General features: G+C 59.7%; 2 protein-coding genes across 7 annotated transcripts; both read right to left on the bottom strand.

Annotated features, from left to right (window-relative positions):
- Positions 1 to 31: 31 nt before the first annotated feature.
- On the bottom strand, positions 32 to 9,506 carry GMIP (GEM interacting protein). Of its 4 annotated transcripts, none has more exons than XM_036895532.2 (21): positions 9,351 to 9,506; positions 8,285 to 8,369; positions 7,737 to 7,812; positions 7,572 to 7,629; positions 7,140 to 7,265; positions 6,995 to 7,059; positions 6,784 to 6,891; positions 6,274 to 6,354; positions 6,028 to 6,198; positions 5,802 to 5,939; positions 5,271 to 5,467; positions 4,912 to 5,003; positions 4,723 to 4,812; positions 4,291 to 4,425; positions 4,068 to 4,222; positions 3,678 to 3,866; positions 3,438 to 3,575; positions 3,147 to 3,343; positions 2,425 to 2,812; positions 999 to 1,065; positions 32 to 863 (listed from the first exon to the last, which is right to left on the bottom strand). In XM_036895532.2, the coding sequence occupies exons 1-21, from the start codon at positions 9,367 to 9,369 to the stop codon at positions 490 to 492; spliced, it is 2,949 nt and encodes a 982-aa protein (XP_036751427.2). In that variant the 5' UTR covers positions 9,370 to 9,506; the 3' UTR covers positions 32 to 489. The 4 variants fall into 4 exon arrangements, with proteins under 4 accessions (XP_036751427.2, XP_057346000.1, XP_036751430.2 ...); XM_057490017.1 differs by having other exon boundaries at positions 3,678 to 3,761; XM_036895535.2 differs by having other exon boundaries at positions 4,291 to 4,368.
- A 1,569-nt stretch (positions 9,507 to 11,075) lies between these two features.
- On the bottom strand, positions 11,076 to 26,088 carry ATP13A1 (ATPase 13A1). 3 transcript variants are annotated; one of them, XM_036895613.2, is made up of 26 exons: positions 25,461 to 26,087; positions 23,271 to 23,360; positions 22,987 to 23,177; positions 21,751 to 21,823; positions 21,420 to 21,575; positions 21,219 to 21,288; positions 21,032 to 21,138; positions 20,509 to 20,638; positions 20,327 to 20,382; positions 19,667 to 19,793; positions 19,447 to 19,584; positions 19,247 to 19,367; positions 18,715 to 18,872; positions 18,159 to 18,334; positions 17,978 to 18,088; positions 16,870 to 16,995; positions 15,958 to 16,066; positions 14,353 to 14,552; positions 14,176 to 14,272; positions 13,333 to 13,493; positions 13,147 to 13,261; positions 12,868 to 13,064; positions 11,980 to 12,122; positions 11,681 to 11,792; positions 11,458 to 11,601; positions 11,076 to 11,369 (listed from the first exon to the last, which is right to left on the bottom strand). In XM_036895613.2, exons 1-26 carry the CDS (start codon positions 25,830 to 25,832, stop codon positions 11,259 to 11,261), a joined length of 3,591 nt encoding a protein of 1,196 aa, XP_036751508.1. In that variant the 5' UTR covers positions 25,833 to 26,087; the 3' UTR covers positions 11,076 to 11,258. The 3 variants fall into 3 exon arrangements, with proteins under 3 accessions (XP_036751508.1, XP_036751509.1, XP_057345999.1); XM_036895614.2 differs by lacking the exon at positions 16,870 to 16,995 and having other exon boundaries at positions 25,461 to 26,088; XM_057490016.1 differs by lacking the exon at positions 23,271 to 23,360.
- Between the last annotated feature and the right edge of the window lie 244 nt (positions 26,089 to 26,332).

Here is a 26,332-nt window from a genome sequence, read left to right as displayed (position 1 = left end):
ACCCTGCCCTGGCAAAGAAAGGCACTCAAGGGCATAAAGGACAGTTTATTCGGTGGCCATCAGACTCCAGCACCACCAGGACGCTGAGTCTGGGCTGCCCACCCGCTCCAAGAGCTGGACAGTTGGGCTCAGCCAAGGAGGGCAGGCAGGTGGGGGAGTGGCCACAGCAAAATAGCAAAAGTCCCCCCCCACACACCTTGTCCCAGAGGTCAGAGACTGGGGTGGACCCCCAATGATCCCGTGACCTGTACTGACCCTGAGTACTGATATTGACCCTAGCTAACCTCTGAACCTGAGTGGCCCTGATGCTTGGCAGACCTGTGTCTAGTCTGGGGATCTGAGTACACTGCCCCAAAAAGGGTTTTAATCCTCCCCCAGGCCACATAGCCTTTCTTGATAGTAACTTTCCAGAAGCTCCAACATTGAACTACTGGGAGAAATGGGACCATCTTCTCAGTCCTAGGCCTCTTGGTAAGAGTCCTGGGATGGTCAGAGATGGTCATCCGTTTCCTCAGGCTGGGGGTCTGGGCAGCAGGTAGTCTTGGGCACAGCCTCACTGTGCAGCTTGGAGAGCAGCCGGGCTGTCTCCTGGGTGATCTCAAAATGCTTGGGCAGTGGGGCGCGGCGCAGCGGACTCCCCTCAGGGGAGGAGGTGGTGGTGCCGGGTCCCTTCCGCCGCAAGCTCCCTCGGGGTACTGGTGTGACAGGGGTCTCCTCACACAATTTGGAAGCTACCAGGGCCAAGCTGGATAGCTGGTGGGTGACAGGCCGCACGCCCCCCCGGGGATACTTCACTGGCTGGCGGCTGAAGTGGCCACGGGACTGTGTCCCCAGGAGTGAGTCCTCAGGGCCTTTGCTGGACACTGTGGGATGGGTGATCAATGCTGAGCACCCCTAAGTCCTCTGGATATTCCCCAGGGAATCATCTCTCAGCCAAGCTGCCATGGGGGGCCAGGGGCACCCCCAGAACTCTTGCACCCCCCCCCCAACACACTCACCTTCCCCTCCCTCATCTTTGGTGTTTTCGGCCACTTCTTCTCTCTGGTCACTCTGTGGAGTTGGAGTCTGCAGGGAGAAACCCAAGACCAAGACCCCAAAATAAAATCCCAGTTCTTCAAGATTCTTGGAGAGCTGAGCATTTGTTCCTGGACACGCCAATGTTCCTTTGCAGTTTTTGTGTCTGGGGAGATGATGCCCTTAACAGTGTAGTGCTCAGAGCAATGTTGTTAAGTTCAACTGTGGGCTCCTTGAGGATAAGGACACCCTTGCTCAGCAGAGGGCCAGCCCAGGGAGTGACTCAGCCATCTTTGCATTAAGACCAAGATAAACTATCCGTCTCCATCCTGCTGTGTTCTCTGTGACCTTACACCTGCTTCTTAGTTTATCTGTATATCCTTTAGTTTATCCTTTAGCTAAATGCTCATAGTGGCTGGAGTTCTTTCTACATCCTAACAACTTTCTTGGTCATTCCATTTTGCACAGATGCACAGGCTCACCAGCAGATGCTTTCCCAGCTCTGGGCTGCTCTGCTTTCAGGAAGTCTCTGCTCTCAGCAAGGGAGGGTGTAGCAGGATCTGAGGGACAGGGGAGCCCCCTGCAGGAGTCTCATCTGTAAATGGTTTTCACTAACAGTATCTACCTCCCAGGGCTGTGGTGAGGATGACAGGAAGCTAGTAAAGCATGTGAGCATAGTAGGCAGGCAGCCAAGGGCAGCCCATGACCCCTCTTTGGTCTCCCTTCCTCCCACCTTCCTCTCATTCATTACAGCCTGGAGCTGTGCCCTAACACACCATGCGTGTTCCCACCTCAGGGCCATTGCACTGGCTGTTCCCTTTGCCTGGCACACCCTACTCCTGATCTCCACCTCACTCACTCCTCCCTTGTATCCTTCCAGTCTTTGCTCAAACCCCCTTCTCCGTGAGACCCGCCCAAAGCATCCCACTTACTGCTACCAACTGCCCATCTCTTACCTTGGTGCCCTCAATGTCCCTTACCTTATGCTACTCTTTTCTCCATAGTACTTGCGACCTTGCAACATCCTATAGAACTAACTTTGTGTCCTATTTCTTGTTTTTATTGTTGGTTTCTTTCCCACTAGACTGCAGGCACCAAGAGGCTGGGTCTTTAAATATTTTGTTCATTGATGTATCTGTTGTGCCTAGAACAATGCTTGCACATAGGTGTTCAATGACTATTCTGTTAAAGGAATGAATGTTAGTACCTCTGCAGGGCTTGTACCCTGTTGTTATCCCATTATTATCCACCACTCCACTCCTTACTTTTCCTTCCAGAATGAGCACAGGGTACATAAAGAAGAGAAAGAGGGAAAGAAAGAAAAATTTTAAAGAGAAGGAAGGAAGACAGGAGAGAGAGATTAGAAGGAGAGAAGGCCCTTCTCACGTCTGTGGGCCAGAGGGTTCGTACCTCAGAGGGTGTGGCCTCGAGATGCTCCTCAGGGGCACTGTGGGGCTCTGGGTCTGGGTCAGGGTCCAGGGCTAGGGCTGGGGGCAGGGAGTCTGGAGCAAGGTTTGGGGGTTGTGTCTGGGGGCTGATTGTGAGGGGCTCGGGGGCTGGGCTGGGGTCTTGGGGTGGGGGCTCAACGGCCAGGGGGAGTTCGTCCATCCCAAAGATCTGTTCATAGTACATGATGAGGAACTCGACAAGCTGTGCCTGGTGCCCGGAGTCTAGCAGGCAGGTGACCGGGCCAGCACCGGCTGTCCCTGGGCCATCTGGTGGCCGCAGCAGCGTTGGTCCAAACACAATGCCCAGGTTGTTAGCAGACATCTTGTTTTCCTCAAACTGTGCGGCCACCCTGGGGATGGTGTGAGAAGGTTCAAGCCTTGGAGTACACAGTCATTGGTCATCAGGTAGGACCTGCAGGCCAGGCTAGTGGCAACTTGCCCAAGTCATGGGTAAGTGGTCCTGGTCATTGTCTGAGACCAATAGCCACATGCCCAGCAACAGGTGTCAGGGGTCAGCATGCAAAGTCAGGAGTCATGTATTAAAGTTCATAGCTCAGAAGTCACATGCAAAAGTCAGAGGTCAGTGTCAGGGGTCAGTCTCAGAGGTCAGTAGTCCCAGGTCCAGGGAAGAGGGTCACAGATCTATTTCTTGGGTCACATTTCAACATCAGGGACAGTGCACACCTGAACAGATGAGCCACCAGGTGCCGCAGGGTGTTGTAGTTAGAGTCAGGCAGGTGCACCAAGAGGTTCTTCAGCAAGCGGATAACCTCAGAGCTGGGGCTGGGGGTCCCGGGGTTGTGCCCGGGGTCTGCATGCAGGGCCTTAGCCAGAGAGATGAAGCCGTCGTAGAGGTGGAAAGGGACCACGGGGTCAGTGAGCTGGGGGTGGAACGGCGAGGGGGACATAGGTGTGGGTGAGCTACAGAGGGTCCTCAGCCTGAGCCTGCCCGGCCCCTGCACCCTGAGCACCCACCTCCTGGAGGAATCGCTTGAGGACACTCGAGATGTCATGAGGAGAGTTCCCTGACAGATCCACCAATGCTCGGCCGTTCTCGAAAGCCTGGCACAGCCGCTCCACTCGGACCCGGGACCCACTGACCCGATAAATGCCCTGCAGGGCAGGGGCAGGAAATGGACACCTGGCTTGCAATCTTGCCATTGAGAGGGCCAGGTCGCTAGTGGGGATAGTCAACTGGCAAGGGGCAAGACACACCTGTACACCCAGGGCACGGTGTTCTATCTCTGCTGTGCACTTGGTGACCACAAAGGGCACCTCCTCTGGGAAGTCCCTCGGCAGCTGCAAGAAGTCAACCCCAAAGATGGGAGTTCGGGCTGGGAGCTTCCTATGTCCACAGAGGATCAGTAGAGTCTCGAGGCAGCGCTTGTGGCAGGTCAGAAAGCACTGAGGGGAAGGTCATAGGGTCAGGGAGGTCAGCAGGGGTCAGTGGGGTCAGAGAAGGCCATAGGGATCCTCAGGGCGCAGGGGGCTCACATGAGGTTATCATATCAGGGCAGGTCCCAGGATGGGAAGGTCATAGGGAATCTCAGCTCAGGGAGGTGCCTGGGGTCAGGGAGGTCATTGGGTAGGCAGCCCAGGCCACACCTTCTCACACTCGATCCCGCTGACCATGAAAGCCTCACATTCGCGGCACTTGGCAGGGCCCCGCAGCCGCCGCAGTTGGTGTGTCTGGGCTGCATTGGACAGTGTCCACTTCCTGAAGGGGCTGCCTGGTCCATTCTCCAGCCCATCTCCCAGGTCTGCAGGGAGACAGGGTCAGGGGTGCCTGGCCTACCCCCTACCCCACGCCGCCCGCTTCCTGCCTCACCAGGGTCTCGCTCCTCAAAGTCATCTGAGGACTCGGTGCCTATGGATGAGACCTTTACCAGCCGCCTCGCGCCGGGGCCTGGAGTCAGAAGGTCACAGAGGTTGGGGACCACAGGGTCATGGGGCGGCTCCAAGGCTAAGGGGACATTCCTGGCTTTCAGGCCTTCTAGAACCACCCACAGATGCCCTTAGGGAAATGGTCAGAGGTCAGGGGGAGTCAGACAAGTCAGAGGTTAGGGGTGAGAGAATGGGTCAGCAACCTGAGGAGTGGTTGAGAAGTTGGATCAAGAGGACAGGTCGGAGATTGAGGGAAACAGGTCAAGGTTGTGGGTAGAGGTCAAAGAATAGGTCAGAGACTAAGGGTCAGAGCCTGGTCAGGGGCTGGAGGATGGTTAGAGACACGGAGTGGGTCAGGGCTAGGTCCCGGCCCTACCTGGGCTGGAAGAGGGAGAGTCCAGGGACCGAGACTCACTGCCACCACCCACGCTGTCCACATCGCTGCCTGGAGTGGGGCCCGGAGTCCCTAGGAAGGGACATGTCCTTAGGACAAACCCATGCCCCAGCACCACTCGCAGCCATCCGTCTGGGCACTCACCCTGCCAGCATTCCCCTCACCCTGTACCTGTGTCCTCCCAAGGGCCTGACTCAGCCACACTCTCATCCAGCCGTGGAGGTGGGGGGCCGGAAAGCTTCTTCCTTGTGTCCAGAGGGGAGCTGAAAGGAGAGGATTGAGGGCCCAGGTAACCGGGAACCTGGCCTGGGAGGACATCACCCACGTATGACTTGCAGGCCTGCAGTAACCCCAGAGCCCAGAGCTCTCCCAGGACTCAGACAAGACCTCACCGCCAAAACGAGAGCCTTGCCGACCGAATTGAAGTGCTGCGCCTGTAAGCTCTCTGACCTTGGGGACTCAGCCCCACAGTGCCGACAGCCCGGTGCAGCAGCTCCCAGGCTCATCCCACCCCTGCTCCAGGGGCCCACCTGTGCACAGGGGCCACGAACTCCTGGAAGGAGAAGGCAGGTGGCGGAGGCGGCGGTGCCTCAGGCCGCAGCGCCCGCACGAACTCCTGGTAGCGCTGGCCAGGCTCGAAGGGCTCGCAGCACTCCGCCAGGGCGGAGAAGGTGCGCGGGCCACGTTCCGCCTGCGCCCCCCGCAGGCTGAACAGTCCCAGGGTCACCTGCAGGGCGCAGACGGGAGAAAGAGGCGGGGCCTGACCTTGGAGCTCCCAGCGTGATCGGAGCTTGGGGGCGTGGCCGCCGGGGAAGTGGGAGGTGGCTTAGAGACAAGGGCAGTGGCAGGGGCTCGGGGAGTGATCAGAGCCAGGCGGATCAGCCGCTGGGCAGGACCCCCACAGGGTGGGGCTGGGACTGGGGCTGGGGCAGAGGTGCAGTTAGGGACTGGGCACGGCAACTGGCCGTCTGAAGAGATGGAGCAAGTCCTGGTGTCCTGGAGTCTGTTTTGGGGCAGGGGGCACTCAGCTGTGGGGAGGCGGCAGCGGGAAAGGGTCTCACCCGCCGCAGTACTTCGTCTCCCTGCAGCACCAGCTTGCGCACATGCGACACAATCCGCTGCTTGGCTGCCTCCAGGTCCTGTTGTCGCGCGTTGGCCTCACGGACGCAGGCCTGGTACAGCGCCTCGGCCTCCTGGGCCTGGGGAAACCAAGGCCAGCAGCGAGTGTAGGAGACAGGGTGGGGCGGCGTGCACCAAAGAGCTGGGGGGAACGAGCTGGGTCCCCACCTTGGCCTGGGCCTCCTCTCGGGAGCGTCGCCGCCGCTCCTGCTGTTTGCTGGGTCCCGGCGAGGCCTGGGGGGCTGGTTCCTCAGGGGACACCTGGGAGCGCACCCGCAGGTCCTCACTGCGCTGCATGTACTGGAGCTGGGCCCTCCGCAGCGCCTGCACGGCTTCGTTCTGGGTGCAGGAAGGTACGGTCAGCAGCCCTTTCTCTGTCTCTTCTCCCACCCAAGCCTCCAACCCTTGCCTCACCATCCGCTTCTGCTCCTTCATCCACTGTTCCTTGAACTCTTTCCGCCACTTCTCAATCTCAGTCCGCTTGGCGGCCAGGGGCTAGCAAGGATGGAGTATGAGGATCCTAAGGGGACCTGGTCTTTCCATTCCCCGTGGCAAGGGACCTTTCAACCTCTGGACCCTTTTCTGGGTCTGCACTCTCCCCAGGGTGGTCTTCTCACACAGACCTGCTCTTTCCCATCCCCATGTCCCACAGAATTTCAGCTGTCACCTCATCCTTTCTGCCTGGACCCAGAGATGCCAAGGCCCTCTTCTGGGAACACTCAGCAGCCCCCTCAACTTCCAGTTTTGCAACGCCACAGAAAGACTGGTTTGAATCTCTGCCGGGTAACCTTGGGCAAGTTCCTTAGCATCCCTGGGCTTCTGCTTCCTCATCAGTAAAATGGACCTGATGGCAACGGTGCCTTCCTTCGGGGGAGCTGTGATTGCGAATGGAAGGAGACATGAAGGCCAGCAGGGCCCCCTCACCTGGTAGTAGTCTCTCTTCTGCTGGGCTACCGTCTCTACGGCCAGGGCTCCCAGGCTGAGGTCGTGCTCCATGAACAGGGTGTAGATGTACTGCAGTGGCATGTGGCTCTAGGATGGGAAGGGTGGCTGTTAGAGGATGCTGAGGATCTGTGGGGGGGCAGGGCTGGGGTTCTGGAAGGGTTGGGCTCTAGGGGGGCCTGGTCATGGCTACCTGCTGGTGGACTGACACCTTGCCCGCCTCGGCAATCTTCATGATGCTTTTGGCAAACTCCAGCTCTGGGGGAGATGGCAAGGGTCTGAGTCAGACAGAGTGTGGGCACTGCCTGGGGTCTGGGCTGGGCAGAAGGGGCCCTCACCATAGCTGGCTCTCTTTTCTGTCCAGGCCAGCAGCTCCTTGGCATAGCGGCTCCAGGTCTTGGCGTAGTCCAGGGATGCATCCACACCCCCCTTGGTCCGAATGAGCCGCAAGTCCAGTTCCTCCGCTGGGGTAGAAGGGTGGACATCTGACCTCTGAACCCTGGCCTCCAGTGGAAGCCTTTCTGAGCCCCCGACCAGACCAGAGGCTCCTATTCTATATCCTATGGCTCTCCCAAACATTACTTTGTGATCACTTGCCCAGGTTGCAGTTTTACCCAGATTTTCCACCCAGACTGGGGGCCCCTGTGGGAAGAGGCTCAGCACTGTTGTGGGCTCTGCCATGTCCCTCATGCACAGAACAAGCAGCTCGTAGTGACTCATTTAGGGAAGGACTCTTCTGCCTCCACTCCCTTGGCCACAAAGCCCCCTACCTGTAAGGGGTGCAGGACCCTCCAGAGAGGAGCCACTCCAACGCCTGCTTTCACTGGGCTGAGGTAGAGGGAGAAAGCACTCAGGAGCTGGCAGTGTAGGGCCCCACCTCCCCAAATTCTTCCTGCCTGAGGGCCCCCTCCTGCCTTGGCCCTGCCCCTTATTACCACAGTGGCTGTGGAGGTCTGGTCAGGCTCTGGGTCTCCGGAAAGCACAGAGTCTCCACTCAGCATCTCAAGGGTCCTGGGAGGTAAGGGTGTCAGGATGCCACCGTCCATCCCATCACTTGGCCTAGGGGTCCTGGGGACCCCAGGGCAGTTTGGGAGATGGTCCTGGACATCTCTTGTATCCAGGAGATCTGAGGGTTTGGGTTTTGGAGGGGAACCAGGTACACTTTTTTACGGGACTTCAGAGTTTGAAGGTTCCCAGGTAACTCAGGGGTTCATAGAGTGAGATTATAAGGATCTGAAATGTTTTAAGAGGTGACAAGAAGGCTATGTGGGGGTCCTAGGACCACTTTCGGGATTTCTAGTGGATTTGGGAGGTTGCATTTGGGTATGGTCAGGTGTTTTGGAGAACCCCATCTTAGATTTCTCAGATTATAAGGAAAGTGAATCCAGATGTTGTAGTTTTCTAATGGGATTTCAGGCACCTAAATGGTTAGGGATTTGGGGGATCCCGGCACGATTTGGAGGTGACCCAGGCTCAGACTCACACGTTCCCCAGTGAGATCTCAAGGTTGTCCAAGCTCCGGAAGATGTCACTGTACCTCTTCCTGCTCTCTGGAGCTGGGGGTAGCCCTGGGGGAGGGGAGTGTCACAGACAGGCCAAGTGAAGCCTCCCTCCACCCACAGAACCTTGGCCGGTTGTTAGGAGGGTGTGGAGAGAGAGACAGAAAGAGGAGAGAGACAGACAAAAAAGAGGAGAGAGAGAGAGAGAGTGCACAAGCCAGCGCTAGCTCTGGCCCCACTGGCGGGCAGGATGGGGTAGGTGTCTGAGTTGGTGTGGAGGCAGCGTGGGCTGGGGTGGAGTTGGCTCAGGGCAGGCAGACGGATTCAGGCACAACCCAACACTGGGACAGCTGTTCAGAGTAGAGACACCCTCCCATCCCGCCCCATAGGGGCCCAGAAGCAGAGCAACAACACAGATGCCCCAGATGCAGCCACACTGTTCCTGGGGAGAAGGCCGGCCTGACAATGGAACCACATGGACTCAGGCCAGACAGATAGAAATACACGTGGGACAGGCCAGCACAGAACCCTTAGCAGAAACACACATGGGGGCACTGAAACTAGGAGGGACACAGAGGGCAAGTGACACTGAGCATGTACAACAGAGACACAAAGGCAGCCGGAAACACACGTCGGACCTTGCCACATTTCTGCCGCAGCCCACCCCTTCCTCGGGGCCCGGACAGCACTGCCCCCTCCCCGGGCAGTGCAGGCACCAGATGGAGATCCTGCCGCGTCGCCCCCTCCATCAGCGGCCGTGACACCCTGCCCCCATCACAAATATCAGAAGCAGAAGCGGCCACTTCCCCTTCCTGGGCCCCCCCCCCAGGCATCCGGGGTGAGGACTCCATGGGGGGAGGGGTTGAGGGACTGGTGGCCGGGCCCCTCTCGGCTTGGGGGGGTCTCTACCATGGAAGATCCCCGCATCCTCCCCATTCAGGACCTCTTCTCCCGGCTTTCTGGACGGAGACGGGGAGGCGGGGCCCTCAATTTAGGAGGCGGGGTAGGGTCGGGGGAGGCCCGTTTGATTGCGAGTCCCGGACCGCCTACCCGGCTCTGCCGCGTCCATGGCCCGGCCCGAGGATCGCTCCGCGAGGACTGGGACGGGGACGTGATCGCTCGCCGGCGGGGCCCAGCCCCGGTTTCCTGCCGCGGCCGCCGCCGCCCAGGTTCCGTGCCGCCCCGCCTCGCGGCCAGGCACGCCCCCGCGCCGCGACAGCCCCGCCCGGCCCGCGCCCCGAAGCCGACCCCGCCTCAGGCCCCGCCTGTCGGGTGGCCACGCCCCGCGGCCCGGAAGCGTGGGCCTCGCCCACTGCCCGAGTCCCGGGAGATGCTGAGACCGGGGCCTCCGGAGTGTCCACCCGAGGCCGAGACGCCCGAGACCCGGACACCCCAGGACTTCTTCCTGGCCACGCTTCCTCGCCCCACCTCTCTTTCTACGGCCCGACCGCGCTCTCTCCCGGCGGTGGCCCCGCAGAGCCCACGCGGCCCGGGGGTCTGTCTCGGAACCTCCCACACTGCCTGTTACACCCGTCAGGGAGACTGTTAGGCCCCTGAAACCAACACGGCCTGATGGGGGCAAGGGGTCCCCTGGTGGAGGGTGGATATCCTGACAGATTCCACTGGACTCTTTTAAGACCTCTCTCTGGAGCAGGAGACCCCTAGCCTGGGGGAACCCCTGTGAACCCTCACAGCTAGGTCAGGCCCCGAGACCTCCGTTACAGCGCACCTGCACCCGTCTCCGGCATGCAGGGCTGGAGCAGAGAGCACATCCAAGTGATTTCCAGCAAAGCCCTGCTTCAGAGTGCTTTCCGGATCACCCCAATTGTCTCAGGGATTCCACTTGATCACGGCAGCCCCTCTGCCAGGTAGGCGGGTCTGGCGCCCCTACTCTTCCGGAGACCTTGGTCGGTGCTCAGGGGACACGTGAGGCCCACGGGCATCCATGGCTTATCCCTGCCCCTTCCCACCTCTGGCTCCCGGTGTCTGCCTTGGGCCGTGGACCACACTCCCAATGTGGAAGCCAGACAGGGGTGCACTGCTCAGGATGACCAAAGGGTGAGGGTGGGAAAGGGCCAAGAATCCCTGCCGAGCCTGGTCCTGGATCCCCTGGCCTGAGGTCCTCACATGCAGCTTGTCAAAGTTACAAAAATATATCCACACCCTGCATTCCATGGAATTTCTGGCTGGAAATAGATTTCATGTTTCTAATTGCTTTTTAAAGGTTTTGGCTGTTGACAAGGCAAGAAATCTCTGACTGACCGTGCGTGACACACTGCTCTCAGGTCGCCTACTCTGCAATTCCTGAGTTGTAGTGAGTGAGCGTCCGCAGGAAGCGAGGACGGCTTCGTCACGAGGGCCAAGACAGGCTACTGGTCAGAGCCTGGATGGCAATGGCACTCTCGTGGTGTAGGACCCCGAATATGTCCCGAGTTAGTGCTTGTAATGGTGCGGATTGAACTTTCTAACATCTAATACACCCTGAAAGAGGGATGTTATTTTGTGTATTACAGAAAAGAGAAAAATGTTGTGGATCCTTAGAAACCTCCAATGCCTGAGGCATCCAAATGTGCAGTTGAGACCACAGAAATAGGGGGTGCTTGTTAAGCCAGGAAATATGTAGTGCTCTCTGGGCACAAAGCTCAGCCCATCCCAGTACTGAATGTACGGCAGAGAGTATGACCTCATGGTCCGTGGCAGGGTGCCAGGACCTTCCTCTGTGACCACCCTGCCCCACGACCCCACCTGTGGTGCAGACAGAGGTGGAGGCTGGGCTTCTTAAAATCCTGGATGCTGCTTTATTTACCAAAGGTGCTGGCCTGGGGCTGGTTCTACCAGCCAGGCCAACAGCCATGTGGGGGCCCCAGCTCAGTCTTGGGGGGAAGGCTGGGCCAGCCTCATGGTGGGGGCTCCTGCCCAGTGGCAACAGAGTGGGTAGCAGGTGCCGGCACTGCCGCCTCAGGAAGGCACTTTCAGCTTCGGGGTCCCCAGGAAGAACTGAAGGACACGGTCAGCCAGGAGCGCCAGGCAGAAGTCCAGGAGCAGGACCTGGGCGATGATCAGCTTGAACTGCGGGGCAGGGAGCGTTGGTGAGCTGGATGCCTGCAGATGGGTCCAAGCTGAGTCCCGGGGCCCCATGGTCCATGGGGCCACTCACCTCCACAGGGATGTCCACAAGGCCAAACTGGCTGTTGAAGTCAGGCGAGGAGCCCAGGAGCAGGCCTACAATGGCCAGGAGTGACACGGCCAGGCTCCACACCAGGGGTCTGTTCTCTGGCAAGCTCTCCATGAAGGGCGGGCCCTGGGGACAGGTGGATGGATGGCCATGTACCATGGGGCTGAGAGGGGCAGGGTGAGCTCAGGCAGGGGCTGGGTCTCACCTTATAGTTGATGGCAAAGGTGGCCATCTGCATGGCCATGGCCATTATGTACACGGTGCTGTTGACCAAGCTCGGCTCAAACTCCTTGTACAGGTCCACAAACTGCTCCTGTCTGTGGGGATGCATGGGGGACAGGCCCCTCTGTGACTCCCTGACCCTACAGAGCCAGCGCCCTGCCTGGCCTACCCCACTGGCCTGGCCCTGGCCATTGCCTGTGATGCCCTCCTGCCACCCTGACCACAGGGACACCACCTCCTCTTGGGAGCACCCTGTCCACCCCCGTGCCAGGCAGCGCTCACTTCTCAGGGCTCCGGGCCTGGGCCTCGCCATACAGGTAGACAAGACTCAGGAAATGAACGCAGAACTGGAGCACAACCGTGAGGACAGTGTAGGCGTTGAAGATATTAGGCAGGGGCCGCTCCCGGGAGAGGGTCTTGAGGGGCTGCAGTGGTAGGATTGGGGTCAGGGCCCAGGCTTACTCTGGGGACCCCTGCCTCCTTCAAGCCATGTGCAGAGAGCAGTCACCAGATCCTGGTGACCCCCAGAGCTCCACTTGCCCCCTGCGGCTCATTCCAGATGTCGCCCTTTTTCCCCACTCTAGAATAAACTCAAAGCCTCCTCGGGGCTCATGGTTGCCCCCAGTCCTATTCCAGCCACCAGGGCTTCCTCGTATCAGCTCCCGTAGCCTTTCCACCTCATTCCTGGCTGGCTCCCTTCTTCTTTGAAGAGTTAGCCTGGATGTCACTGGGTGTCAGCCTCACACAGACTTCCCCAACTGACCCTGAGGCTCTCCGCCATAGCCTATAACCCACTTTGTGGTTTTCCTGGTCCTGCACGCTTTCTGAGTGGTCCTGACAATCGTCGCACGTCTGCCCTCTCCCTGCCTATGTGCGCTGTGTGGCCCACCCAAGACCCTAGCCTGTGGAGAGTGCGGAACTCCGAGGAGCCTTGGCGGGCACCTGCCCTGCCCCATCGTAACGTGGCGATGACAGTTCCACCCTAAGGGCCGCTGTGAGGACAAAACGGTCGACACACAGCAGCATCTCCACGAGCCTGTCCTGACTGGCCTAAGGACACTGTTCCAAGAAGCCTCCCAGGACCTCTGGGGCAGGTGCTGTGGCTTTCAGAGGCAGAGGGTACCCCTAGGCTGCTGCAGGAGGTCCTGCTTTGCTCCTGTCCCCGCCTACCTTGGAGCGGGAGATGAAGAGGAAGCAGCCGGCCAGCAGCAGCCCCTGAAGTGTGGCCTGGAAGTCACTGAACTTGACGCCCTCCAGGTAGAGGACACTCTGGCTGTAGGCCAGGATGAGGGCATTGAGCGCCAGGATCTTGAACATCTGCAGTGTCGTCACCAATGTACATCGGCCCTGCTTGATCACGTGGCAGACTGTGGGGGGAGGCAGGTGTGGGCAGGGGTGTGGGCAGAGGGCCCGGGAGGGGAGAGGGGAGTGGTGTGTGGCAGGACTCACTGCACTGGATGGACGAGAGCTTGGAGGTGAAGGGTGCTGCGATGCTGGCATCTCCCAGCTTCACGATGGGTGTGTTCTCGTCCTCGAGGTCCCGTAGCACCTGGCTCAGGCGATCCTGTGGGGCAGACAGCAGGGGGTGAGACCCAGCGACAAAGGGGGCACAGGTGCCCCCCTCCCAAGACTCACCCGCTGTGAGGCCAGCTGCTCCTCAGGGGGCGGGAGCCCCGACCTCTGCTTGGCCGCCCTGGAGGTGGCCCTGACTCCGCTGCTGCTCAGGATGGGACTGTCCCGGGGCCGCCGCCGCCGCTCAACCACCCTCTCCGGCGCATTGGCCAGGAGCGCGACACCTGGGGGGAGGGCGCATGTGTATGTCCGCCCAGAGGAGGCGCAGGGGCCTGCTCACCCAGGGATGGAGCTGCCGGCCCCGGAGCCAAACCTCCCCCCCCTCCCCAGGAAGTGCCTCTCAGAGGTCTATCTTACTTTCTACAAACTGCTTTAAAACACAACAAAACCCCAAATGCACTTAACACTGGACAGGTCAGAATTAACTGGCTTCCAAAGAAGTTTATCGGCAAGAACTGTAATTCTAAGTGATAAGCGGTAAGTGACAGATGCTGTAGTTGGTAAATAAAGCACATAAACATGTGAAAAGCATCAAGACTGCATTAAATTGTCAAACATCAGTTTGATGTCTGCATTGTCAGCACAGATCCAAGGCTACAAAAATGCTGGCAAACATTTTAGCTTCCACTGTCCCCTCTCCCCCTGGCCTCGGAACTCAGCCCTAAGCTCCCACACAGTCCCTACATGGTGCCCAGTGGCCTGAGCAAACCAACCCGTCTGGCCCTCAGAGCCTCCCTGGCCCCGCCATGCTGTTGCTCAAACACCCATGTCCCTCCGTGGCCTTGCAGCCCCTTGTATCCCCAATCCACTAGGCCCTGCCCCATTGCCCCGCTGCCTCGGTGTCTCTGATGTTAAGCCTGTGTGACAGGACGACGGAGGAGCAGCAGCCCAGCCTGCAGGGCTCACCCACGTCAGCGTGCTTCAGGGCGCCCACATCATTGGTGCCATCCCCACACATTAGGGTCACGTAGCCCAGCTCCTTCAAGCTGGTGATGACAAACTCCTGGAGGGGCAAGAGATAGGCCAAGTAAGGGCTGTGCATCCCCCAGGGCCCTGCCCAATCCCGCCACCCCTTTTACTCACCTTCTGTTTGGGGGCCACGCGGGCAAACACCTGCACGTGGGGGATGAGGCAAAGCAGCTGCTGGGGGTCCTCGGCCTGCAGGTGGGCCAGGCCGTCACCCGTGAGGCAGAGCGCATGCTCCAGGGCCAGTGCCTTCAGGGAGCTTCGGGCCAGGGGCAGCGTGACACTGCCATCGATGGAGTGCCACTCACAGGGCCCACCTGCGGGGCCGGTACCAGGTAAGGGCCATGGCTCAGCTGCTCTGGCAGACCCCCTTGCTTGGATCCCCGGATATGGTCCCAGTATTGCCTGGCCCCCACCCCGCACTCCCAACCCCTCTCCACACCAACCTGCACCCTGGGCCCCAGATACCTCACTGGTATCATCCAGAACCCTCTGAGAACCCAGAGCCTAAGACCATGTGACAGGGCCAGATTCAAACCCAGGCAGCCTGACCTCGGAAGCGAGACACCCCACAACTGGCCCCTAACCCAATGAACCCCCCGTCCCTGGGGCCTGCCTGAGACCCTGCTTTCCCAGGGCTAGCACACTGCAGTAACTTCCTCAGGACAGACACTGCTTGCCATCCACTTCTTCTTTCCAGCTGTCTGGCCTAGGTACAGCCACTGAGTACCAAAGATGGCCCACCAGCCCTGGATGGCTCGCCCTGGGCTGCCTTGGCTGGAAGGAAAACCTCCACCTGCTGTTGTTGTGGCCATTTTGTTACAGCGGCTTTGCTTGCCCATTAGCAGTCCTGACAGCCACTTCTGGGCCATTTGCCCGTGACCCTTGAGCTTTCAAGAAGCCCAGTGTCTGGGGCTAGGACAGGAATCTGCGACTAACAGTGTAGACCACGAGATGGCTGAAAAGGTCTCGGAAGCTGCCCTGCTGGGCCATACCAGCACCCTCCTCTGGCCTACAGCTCAGTGACCCCCAGTGAATGTCCCTCCCGACCCAGGCCCTACACTGGGCACCATCCTGTGCCATCTGATAGATCCCACTCCACCAGCCAAAGGCGCAGGGACTGCACTTGCCCCTCTATTGGTCTGACTCTGGGGCACCACTTGCAGCCAACATGGTTACTCAGGAGTTGCCAGAGGCCATGAGCTCTGGAGTCAGGATGCCTGGGTTCAAACCCTTAATAGCAAACCTGGTCAGCTTCCCCCTATGTGGTGCGTGGGAATGGCAAGCCCTCTCATGTGGGGCAGAGGAAACCCTTGTGGTACTGCAGGCTGTCCTGGCCTGTGTGAGGGGTCCAGCCATGGCGAGCATGAACACCCGCTGTCCGAGTGCTCCAGAGAGGAGCACTTGTCATGCAAACAGCCTGCCAGGCCCAAGGTGGGTGTGAAGAGATGAAACATGGGTTGGTGTGACTACAATCAACTGCCCAGAGTTTGGAAATTGTCCCTCATCTTGGAACTAGTGATTGCCCTTGCGCTGCTGGACATGTGGGTGTGGAGCTCCGTGGCCAGATGGCCTGAGCACAGGGCAGGGTTGAGATCTACAGGCTTGTGTCACAGATATTCGGTGACCTACTCTCAGGCCTGGCATGCAAGCAGGCCACCAGATGAAGCTATTCTTGGACTCAAGGTGCCCCCTGCCCGTAGCCACACAGGGTGGCCTCACCTTTCTCCGTGGGAGGCTGCAGGATCAGCGTGTGCGCCTTCTCAATGAAATGTAGCTCCTGGGCCACATGGCAGGCAGTGAGAGGGTTGTCACCTGTGATCATGACCACCTGGGGAGAGGGCAGAGGCTCAGCAGGGCAGGGCTCAGCAGGGCAGGGCCCAGCAGGTCAGAACTCCAGCCCGGAGATCTGGAGATTTGAGTCCCCTCCGAGGAAAGCCACAGAAGGAGGTCCTGTCCCCTAACGGGGAACAGGCTTCCAGACACCATAACCCACCCCCCAGTGATGTTTTATGCAAACAACTTATATACCTGTTCTTGTCTGAGAACATCTGCAGCTTCACTTTTAATATAAACTGAGAACAGGCCCTTGGTGTGGACCCTCATGGCTTGGTAGCTGCCCCAGGCAGCAGATGGATACATGCTCCCGCCACCCGGCTTAAAGCCTGATTGGGGCCAGTCCCTCTGAGACTGCTTGCTGACCTCCCACACCCTGCAGTGCATCTTGGGTCCCAGACTAGGAAACAAACCAGCAGGACAGACAGATGCGGCTGTCTGGGAATTGCCTCCACATCCCCTGCCCCAACTGCAGCCCCTCTTCCTGAGGACGGGGTAGAGTGGGGGCACTGCACTCACTTCCCAGGAAGTTGAGGCCCGAGAAGTGATGTGACCAGGGTGGGCACAGGCTGGGTCCCACAGCATCCTCAGGCCTGGGACAGCGTGAGCACCTGAGCCACGACAGAGTTCAGCCAAAATTCATGGTGTCCTTACTGCTGAGACCTACACACCACCCCAGCTTGCCCCACCGAGTGTGGAACTGTCCCCTGCTGTCACAATTCCCCCTCTGGAAGGAACTGCCGAGACCGGTTTGCCCACTGCCCAATGGTCTGGCTGGGAGGGGTCCGGCAGTCATACCCGATGGGATGCGTTCTGGATCTCGCGGATCACAGCCTTGGAGTCGGCCTTGAGCGGGCAGGAGACTACGATGAAGCCCACAAACTTGAGATTGCACTCCAGGGCTTCCCGCTTGACCTCCCGGGCCTGTGTAGGGATACGGGGGTGCCCTTGTGACCCATCCCTGCCCCTCCATTTCTGAGCTCTGACAATGTGCTGGACGGTGGGGGTAGGAAGGGGAGGTCAGGGAAAGCCCTATCCTCACAGAACACTCAAGGGTCAGCAGGTGAGAGGCACAGGAGGGTGCCGGGGCACCGTGGAGGCACTGGGGCTTGGACATGGCTGGTGGTCTTGTGCCTCCCACCATGGCGCCTTCACCCCCTGGTGTGGACGACAGTGCGGCACAGTGCCCCGTGGCTTGGCTTCCCAGACAGAAAAACTGGGACTCTTTTAACCAGTGAGCCCATGCTCACACTACCCCACACCAGAAACTAAAGCCCCCCATCCCCAATGGAGACTGCCCTCTACCAGAGGAGACATGAAATAAAGAAAATCACAGAAATAAGAACGCAGAGGGGCATGAGGCAGGGGATGGGGGCAGATGGGTTGGGGTGCTGTGAGCAGCCCCCTTTGGGACTCCGGACTTAGGGCCCCGAGCTGGCATGTGCTCTGGAAGGCCCAGCGGACTGACTGGCTGAGAGGCAGGATGGAAGCAGATACAGACGCAGTGCTGGCAGTGGAGGTGGGAGGAGAGCCAGTGGCTGACGGGACACTGGACACAAGTGAAAGCCGGAGACGCCCCGAGACTGAGGTGACTGGGAAGGGCAGGGGCAGAGTGGGCCGGATGCAGGGGGTCCGAGGGCCTTCCTAGCATTCCCGGGGCAGGGTGTGTGTGTGCAAGGACCACTGGGTGTGGGGCAGGAGGCTGGGCAGACATGGGCCTGGCTGGGCTCTGCAGGAGGGAGCCTTGGGAGCTGGACTGGATAGGATACAGTGGAGAAGGGACAGAGGACTGAGTGCCACTAAAGGTAGAGGGCAAGGAGGAGGAAGAGGAAACGCTGCCTACCAGGGTGGCAGTGCTGCAGGGGATGGGGGCCACCAGGGTGAGGGCCCCACAGGTGGGCCTTACCTGCTGGTGGGTGAGGTGCCCCAGCTCCTTGTACCCCAGCGCCAGCACACGGGCTCCTTCCCGGGAAATCTCCGTGTGGATGTGGTGGTAGTCAGGCGGGCACTGGGAGAACTGCAGGGAATGCAGGGGGATGTCACTGAATGCCCCACGCCCCCTCCCCCCTGGGGCTGGGGTGGCTCACCATGGAGTGCAGCGTTTCAGGGGCCCCCTTCACGGCTGCCATGTAGCAGAGGTCGGTGGAGCCGAGCTTCTCATAGGAGGCGAGCACGGACATTCGCTTTAGGGCACTGGCAAAATGAAAGCGCTGGTGAATTTTCAGCCCCTGAGTTTTAATACTTCGGGGGAATACTTTCTCATCTGGAAACAAATAAGTACGAGTCCTGAGGACCTTCGCTCCACAGAGAAGCCAAGCCCCCGCCTTCCCCCTCAGTCCCTCCCACCTCCTGCACCCAGACGTGGGGCCTCTGGGAACTCCTAGAACTGGGAGGGGTCAGAGTGAGACATGGGTTGGGAGGACCCTGTCCCACGGCTTTAGGCGGGGCTAGGCAGGTTCCAACCCAGGGGGACACCTAAGGACGTGGGCTATCCCAGATCAGAGGTGAGCCTACGCTCACCCACCTAGGGGACTGCCTGCCCAAGTTGGGCACACAGGTCTCTTCTGAGGGGTGCAGCCCCCGGCCTGTGGCAGTGAAAGCTGGCAGCTGGTTCCAACTGGGCCTAAGGCTCCAGCCCCTCACCTCTGGTCAGCGTCCAGTCCACAGCTGTCAGCATGGCCTTCTCGAGAGGGTCACCCACAAGGGTGCCGTCATCCAGCTGCATGAGTGAGTGGCATGAGGCCAGGGCCCGGTGTGTTTCTACGGGGATGTTGGACACAGGAGTCACATCCTTTCCATCTCTGTAAGGATGAGGAACAGCTCGTTACAGGGTAGAGGTGAGCTGGAACCCCAGGAATTGATACCAGGGTGAGGGATGGGCCCCCACCCTGTACCAGTCACTAGAGGGCCTGCAGGGCATCATTTTGGGCCTTGTGACACCTGAGCCCTCTCATGCACACACCCAGAGGTCACATAGCTGCCCAGGGCCCAAGGTGGGCCCCCAAGCTGCTCTCTCAGACTGTGAAGTGCATGGGAAGGACCTCGGACCGGACCCCTGCAATACACTGCACACACCTCTCACTGTAGGGGTGGAGGCAGGGCAGCTCTGTCCCATGAGCTTCCAGAGAGCCCTCCACTGATGCCTCAGGGCCCAAGCCTCCCCGCCCCCACTCACTTGAGCCCAGCCACTCCGCGCACCAATAGGCTGTCGCTGGTTAAGGTCCCCGTCTTGTCAAAGCAGCACACCTCCACCTTGCCGGCAAAGGGGATCCGGAAAGGCTCCGTGCAGTACATGTCTGGGAGGAGGGAGCCAGGGTCAGGGATCCTGCTAGGCCCCAGCCCACTTGGCACCCCAGCTCTGCCTCAGGCACTTACAGAGCTTGGCCAGGGCAATGAGGGAGGTGTTGACAGCCAGCGACAGCTCGATGGGCAGCTCTGGAGGCACGACTGAGGTGAGGATCAGCGTGCATTCCAGAAACAGCTTGTAGCGGTTCCGGCTGGGGTCCTTGGTGCCTGAGGAGAGTGGGTCTACCAGTCTGGGGACAGGGCCATGCGGACAGGGCCCAGGAGACGGGTGGAGGGCAGCACTGCTTACCTTCAATCCACACATAGGTGGCTGCGGCAATGGCAAAAACCAGGAGGAAGAGGATGAAGATGAAGGTCTCCAGGTTGTTTGCGGTCACTCTCTTGACCCCAAAGAGAATGGTGCGCAGCAGCTTGCCCTATGGGAAGGGAGGGACAGAGGCTTTCCTGGGGGACGGTGGCGCCTCCTCCAGCTGAAAGCGTCTGGGCAGAGGCTCTCTGCTGATGGGGAGTGCTTGCCCAGGCCCACCCCAGTCCAGCAGTCAACCGCACAGCTGTTCCAGGGACCACTACGCAATGCAGGCGGCCACAGCTTGGCCAAGACCTAGGGGTTGGGGAAGGATGTGGCTGAGGTGGGGGCCTGAGTTTTCTGGAAGGTCTGGCCACCACCTCTACCAGACAGTACTTCAATGGAAAGCTTAAGGGAATGACTTTGCTCACAACCCCAAAATGTGGGGTTACAGCCCGTTTTGTCTGTGCTCCCCCTGAAACCACAGACGGGGGGCAGTGGGCCTGGTCTGGGGGTCACCTGTGTACCCTGGCTCGCAGCTCAGTACCTGCTGTCACAGTGGGCCTATGGGGTGGATGTTCTGGGGTCTGAAAGGGCCACTGTCTTGACTGTCTGCCACCCGCCCCATGGTCCACCTCCCCAGAGCTGGGCAGGGCACCACACCTGGGACGTGTTGAACCCGGTCCTGAGGACGTAGGCCACACACCCGTTGTCGACTGCTGTGGAGATAAGCAGAGCATGCGTCATTTACATTTGCTCCTCTTGACTTGTGCACAACCAAACGGACGTGCAGGGCTCAGGGGTGGTGGGGTCAGGACACCTCCAGACGCCCCCGAGGCACCTACGCTTCAGGCCCGTGGTGGCCTTCTGGGGGGGAATGTGCTGCACCACCTTGGTGCCCCCAAAGATGACGTGGAGCCGGGAGTCGGCCTGGATGTCCAGCACGCGGTCAGGGCTGAGGTCTTCAATGGGCTCCTGGGGAGGACAGTGAGGCTGGTACACCCCAGCCCCCTCCTCCGTACCCCAGATCTTGAGAGCTGGCTCCCTGCCTGGACCCTCTGTAGGGTCCACACCCTCTGAGTCTGCTACCCCTGATTCCTGGCCTGGATGCCCAATCCCACCCCATGGCGTGGCCTTTCTCATCTCTTTCTCTTTCCACACTCCCATTCTGTCCTTGTTCAGGGAGCCTGGCGGCTCCTGCTACCTACTGCCTGCCCTCTGCCTCCTCTAGCCTCCTGTGCCAGGGCTGTCCCTCCTCCATCTGCACCTGAGTGGGGTCCTGGCCCAGCCCCCTGCTCTCTCCCGCCCGCCCACGTGACTAGAATGGCGATGCACCTGATGGGACTGAGTCCCCTCCCCCGCAAGCACCTTCATCTGCGGCACTGACTCCCCTGTGAGCATGGCCTCATCCACGATGCAGCGGCCCCGCAGCAGAAGCACGTCGCACGGCACCAGGTTCTCCTGTGGGGAGCGGCCTGTAGGGCAGAGCAGGGGTGGCATTGGACAGCAGCCACAGGGAGGGCTCCCACCGGGGTGGAGCAGGACAACGCCTCACCGATGGAGACGATGTCCCCGGGGACAACCTCACTGCTGGCGATGGGCCTCCACTTGCGGCTTCGGTAGACCTGGGCCGGAGCAGGTATGGTCAGCGCTGGCTTTGGTGTGGGCATGGTGCAGGTGCATCTCAGAACCAGTCGCAGCCCATCCCATGCCCGGCAGGGAGCTCCCTCCCATCTGGCCTCCCTGCTAGCCACACCTGGATCATGTGGGGCTTGTTGCCCATCTTCCGGATCTCTGACATGTTCCGCATCTGCTGCTGCACCAGGGAGGCCTCGAAGGCCACCAGCATGGACAGTGTGAAGACGCTGTAGTACCAGTACTCGTCCAGACACCAGAGCCCCACGCAGAACACCTGTGGGACATGGCCTGTCTGTCCGTAGGCGCGCCACCCAGGGACTGTGGAGTTGGATTGCTCACAGGCTCAGACCCATGAGGACAGAGGTTTTCAGGTTTGGGGGTGATGGTGGCTTGGGCTGTGAAAGCCCTGAGGAGTGGAGTGGGGGTAAGGGCTGTAGCTGCAGCTTTACCTGGAACACAAAGAAGGGCGCCGTGGCTCTTTCCTTGAACAGCTCTGAGAAGTCGGGCACCACCATCTCGGCCCTGCAAGACGACAAACCCCCACCCTGTTCATGGTGGGGGGTCCCACAAGCCTCCCCAGGAAACAAGGAGCCAGACGGGACACTCTGCTCGACTACTGCCTCCCTTGTCCCACGGCACCGGGGCAGGCACGCTGACTGCGGCCCCCCCCTGCCGCTCCACAGAACCTGGATGAAGCTTCTGAGTCAGCACCGGGTTCCTCAGGCAGACGCCCACCTGAGCACCACTGGGATCAGACAGAACCTGTCATCAGGCTGGGTGACAAGGTGAGCAGAGAAGGAACACACGGCTGTGGGGCGGAAGCTGTGAAGGTGCACAGGGTCGGCCCGGTTGCCGGGCATCCAAAGTACCCAGGGGCCTGAAACACAACTAAGCCCCGCATTGGCGAGGGCCGCTCTGCAGCCAGAGTTCTCCGAAACTCCCTCAATAAAGGCCCTGGAATGGCAAGCAGGGGCCTAAGGGTGTGTTGTGTGGCACCGTGTAGTGGCCCCGTGTAGCCAGGAAACTGGCGATGTCAACTAGGGTCATCTACAGGCTCTGAGGGTTTTCAGGTTTAGAATGATGATGACGGTGCCGGGAAGGGGCTCTGAAGCCAAACGACAGGGTCTTCAAGCCCAGCTCTGCGCTCTCAGTCATGTGCAGCACTGGCAGTTTCAGCAATCAGAGGAGATAGCGTGTGCAGGATGTCTGCCATTCTAGCCACTACAAAGGAGAGCTACTGTGATTGCTGATCCAATTTTTTTTTTTTAGCACCACTCCTAAAGTACCAGGATGGGGATGAGGAGAAAGGAGACAGCTTAGGAAAAGGTTAGAACAAAGAGCTACAACAACAGAGTGAGGACTAACAGCCAACTCGTTGGCTGTGGGCCAGGTCCCACAAAGACTGTACGTGTCACAGCGAAGGTGCCCACCGAGGGCTCGGTCAGCAGGCAAGCTCTGGAGAGACCAGACTAGAGCACACTTCTCAGAGGGCACCCGCCACCTTCTCCTGGGACGCTCTGCTGAAAAGGCAGACCCTCCTTCCCACATCCCAGGCACCCTAACGTGGGCGCAGCAGGGCAGAAACAGGAGAGGAGCCTCAGACTCAGCTAGGCACCTGGGCTTTTGACCACGGGAGAGCCCCAGCCCTGTGGGCAGGGATAGCACACGGGGCCATGGTGACTCACTTGTTGCTCCCAAACTTCTTCTCAGCCATGCGGATCTCCAAGTCCTCCTGGAACCCTCTGTTGGTCTGGTAGAACGAGAAGGCATTTCCAACAGGAAAGGCCACAGGAAGGAAGCGCTTCTTCTCCAGAGCATCATAGGAATACTTGATCTTCTGGAATTCAAAGGACAGCACCTCCTGCCCGTCCTCACCCTGTGGGAGAAGGTGTGGCTGTGGCAGGGGCCCCTGACCCAGGGTGTCAGTGCCTGGGTATCCCACCCAGGCCCTGTGCTGGGTGGTCCCTACCTCATTGCGGTGCAGGGCCACGAGCTCAGTGGAGCCGTTGTTGGGGGTCGGCACCACCTTCACAAAGGTCGCTTTGCTGGAGTCGTATTCCTGTGAGAGGCAAAGTGCTACTGCTGAGCCCTCCTCAGCCCCCTACTGGGGAGGATGTGGGTGCAGAGGCTCTGCAGATATGTTCTGGAACATGGGCTCCTGGCGCGCTCTTGGCCACTCCACAATCTGTCACTAGGACAAGGGATACCACCTCACTGTGTGTCTGGTCCCATATCATAAAGCTGAGGTCACAGACAGGACCCAACGCCCAGGGCTGTGCTAACGGCAACTTGAACTCCAACAGAAAGAACACTGCCCCTGCGAGCATGTGACCTGAGCCCCGCCACAGCCTGCCTGGCCTCTGGCTGCCTCACCTCCCCACTTACTAGTCATGTCTTGTCCTGGAGTGACGAGGGACGATGAGGCCCATCTTTGCCTCAGCTAAGAGCCTTGGCATAAGCCATTTCTCTGCCCAGAACAGGTGGTTACACAGCTGGCTTCAGGTCTTTGTGCAAATGTCACCTTCTCAGGAGGCTCCCCTGGACAGCCCCATCCACATTCCCCTACAACGTGCCTGTCCTTGTCCTGATTTGCCCTCTTTAGCACCGACTGCAGAGTGTGACTTCTATCTCCCCTATGAACACCAGGAAGGCAATGGGTTTGGTCTGGTTTTGTTTGTGCACCAGTTCCCTCAGCACCTGAGACATGGAGGCACTGAGTGGAGCTTAATTAGTGCTTCCACAGTCCTGAGCTGCATCCCCCCTCCACCGCTGCTCTGGCATGTGATGTGTGCATCTCAGAGTTGGGGTGGTGGTGGGGTGCCATAGCAGTGACCCTGAGAGACAGGCCCGCCCCTTGGGGAGTTCATAGGCCACTGAAGGAGGCAGAAAATAACGACAAAGACACAACAAGGAGCTTTGGTGAAACGCAAGGGGAGAAAAGTGCAAAGTGCTCCACAGGGTCGGACCCAGGCCAGGCGCTTACATATGTCACCTGGGTTTCTTCTCACAGTGGTGCCCTGAGGTAGGTGTTACAGTTCTCACTTTACAGAAGGGGAAAATGAAACCCAGATCTGCCCTTCCTAACCCCAAGGCAGCTTGGCGTCTCCTTGTTCTTGATACCCGGAGAGAAAGTGGACAGTCATACTTTATAGCTGCAGGCCCAAAGGCAACTGGAAGTTTGGTGGTGGTGGTGGTGGTGCTGTCACAGTTCCCCAACTCTCCTCCACTTGACTGACCCTTACTGGGGTCTTTCATTGTACAGACTTGAAGCCACCAAGCCCAGACATTTTGAGTCCCTCCCCTGGAGGTAAGGCTTGTTGGGATAAGGGAGATTTCACTCTCTAAGAAGAGAAAGAAAATTAAACCCACATTCAGAGTCAAAGGGGGAAGAGGGGACTTTGCGCTCTTTCAACAGCCTTGGGGCTATGCTTTCCCTCTTCTTCCAACACACACACACCAGGGGCCAGAGGGGAGGCTGGCTGGAGGCTGACCTCGGCGCCCCTGGCTCCCAACCTGCTGGGTCACCTGAGTCAGGCCCAGAGGGTGGTGGCGCAGTCACCACACCAACTGCTGACCCAGGGCAGCTCTCACTCATTCCGATCTCGAGTCTAAGGGTCACACCTGCGAAGATGTACTCTGACAGCAGTTCTCTGTTCCCTACCCTTATAAGACTCCAAGTGGTTAAACTACTTGCCTGCAGATAGCTCCTGCTCCTCTTAAAGGCTGCAATTATCGGCATTTCAAGCTCACAATGGGGGAGGGCCTCTGGGCACTGGGCAGCAGAGTTCTCAAAACCTCCCCCAGGTCTAGCCTCACGCTTTGAAAACGAAAGTAGAAGACAGATGAGAAGGAAGACAGGATCGTTTCCATGAGAAACAACTGAGCAGTAACGGCGACCTAGCATTACTTAACAAGCCCCATCAAACAGCGACATATGCCGGGCCCTACGTTAAGTGCCTTTTTACAGGTATCACCTTACCGTATCTGAACGACCAGGGAGGAACTTCAAAAAAGGGGGCGACCTGCACAAGCAAGTCAGCAATAGGACCAGGATTTAGCCGACGCTAAAGGGGTAGAAAGGCGCCGCTGGGGGCCCGTGGTTGCGACCTGCGGCGAGGCCCGACGGTGGCAGGGGTCGGGTTCGAGCCCGCGCACTTACTGGGTTGCAGGTGAGCGCGCAGTGCGCGTGCACGGACCAGTGCCCGGAGAGGATGGTGAGAGCGTGCACGAGGCAGATGGTGGCGAGCACCAGCAGCGCGGCCTCAGGGACCTGCGCCCAGCTGCCGTCCCAGCCCCAGCAGCCAGCGGCCGCGGCGCCCAGCCAGGCCGGGTAGAGCAGCCCCGCGAACGGCAGCACCGTGAGGCGCCGCAGCAGAGCCAGCCGTCGGTACGGCCACACGGCGGCCACCAGCTCATCGCCGCTTGCTATGAGCGCCGGCCCGGCGGCAAGGAACGTGCGCGGCTGCGGCCTGGGTTTGGGATGCCAGCCGGGCCGGGCCCCGCAAGGCACCGCGTTAACCGCCGCCGCCATCTTTCCCTGCGCGGCGGTCGCTTCCGGGCAGAGACACCGCCTCACTTCCGAAGTTTTACTTCCGGCGAATCCTGGGAGCCGCTAGTGCAGCCGGGAGGAGGGAGAGCTGTGGCGACGTAGAGAGCCTGGGTCCCAAAGAGGCTACCGGGGCGCCTCCACGACGGGCTGCAGCCTGAAGGGGAAGCAGGGCGCCGCCATGACGAAAAGGCTCTAAAGGCCCAAGGCCGCCTGCCCGCCCTGCCACGCAGGACTGAAACCGGAAAAGACTGGGTGAGGCGGGCGGGGCGCCACCATGGCAACCCAAACCGGAAGAGGCGAATCCTCGGAGACTCCTCGGCGTGGGCCGGCCCGGGTCGTGAGGGGCGGGGCCAGCAGGGAAGCGCCCGCGTCCTGGGGGCAGGCCTGTTATGAGGGCGGGGCTTGCCAGGAGCAGGGGTCCCGGGTGAGCATCCCCAGTTCGGGGGTCCCCTCCTTCGGGGTCCTGGGCCGGGGGAGCTGGC

Source organism: Manis pentadactyla, chromosome 12, assembly GCF_030020395.1.
Source record: "Manis pentadactyla isolate mManPen7 chromosome 12, mManPen7.hap1, whole genome shotgun sequence".
In the NCBI taxonomy this organism is placed as follows: Eukaryota; Metazoa; Chordata; class Mammalia; order Pholidota; family Manidae; genus Manis; species Manis pentadactyla.
This window is presented reverse-complemented; position numbering and strand designations above follow the sequence as displayed.

Coding starts and splice junctions, on each gene's coding strand:
- GMIP (XM_036895532.2), bottom strand. Junction 7,630..7,736: donor AGACCTCCACAGCCACTGTG/GTAATAAGGGGC, acceptor CCTCTACCTCAG/CCCAGTGAAAGCAGGCGTTG. Junction 6,355..6,783: donor AGAAGAGAGACTACTACCAG/GTGAGGGGGCCC, acceptor CATCCTTGCTAG/CCCCTGGCCGCCAAGCGGAC.
- ATP13A1 (XM_036895613.2), bottom strand. CDS start 25,832: ATGGCGGCGGCGGTTAACGCGGTGCCTTGCGGGGCCCGGCCCGGCTGG. Junction 13,065..13,146: donor GCTCTCGTCCATCCAGTGCA/GTGAGTCCTGCC, acceptor CTCCCCCCACAG/TCTGCCACGTGATCAAGCAG. Junction 11,370..11,457: donor TTGTGGACATCCCTGTGGAG/GTGAGTGGCCCC, acceptor CCTGCCCCGCAG/TTCAAGCTGATCATCGCCCA.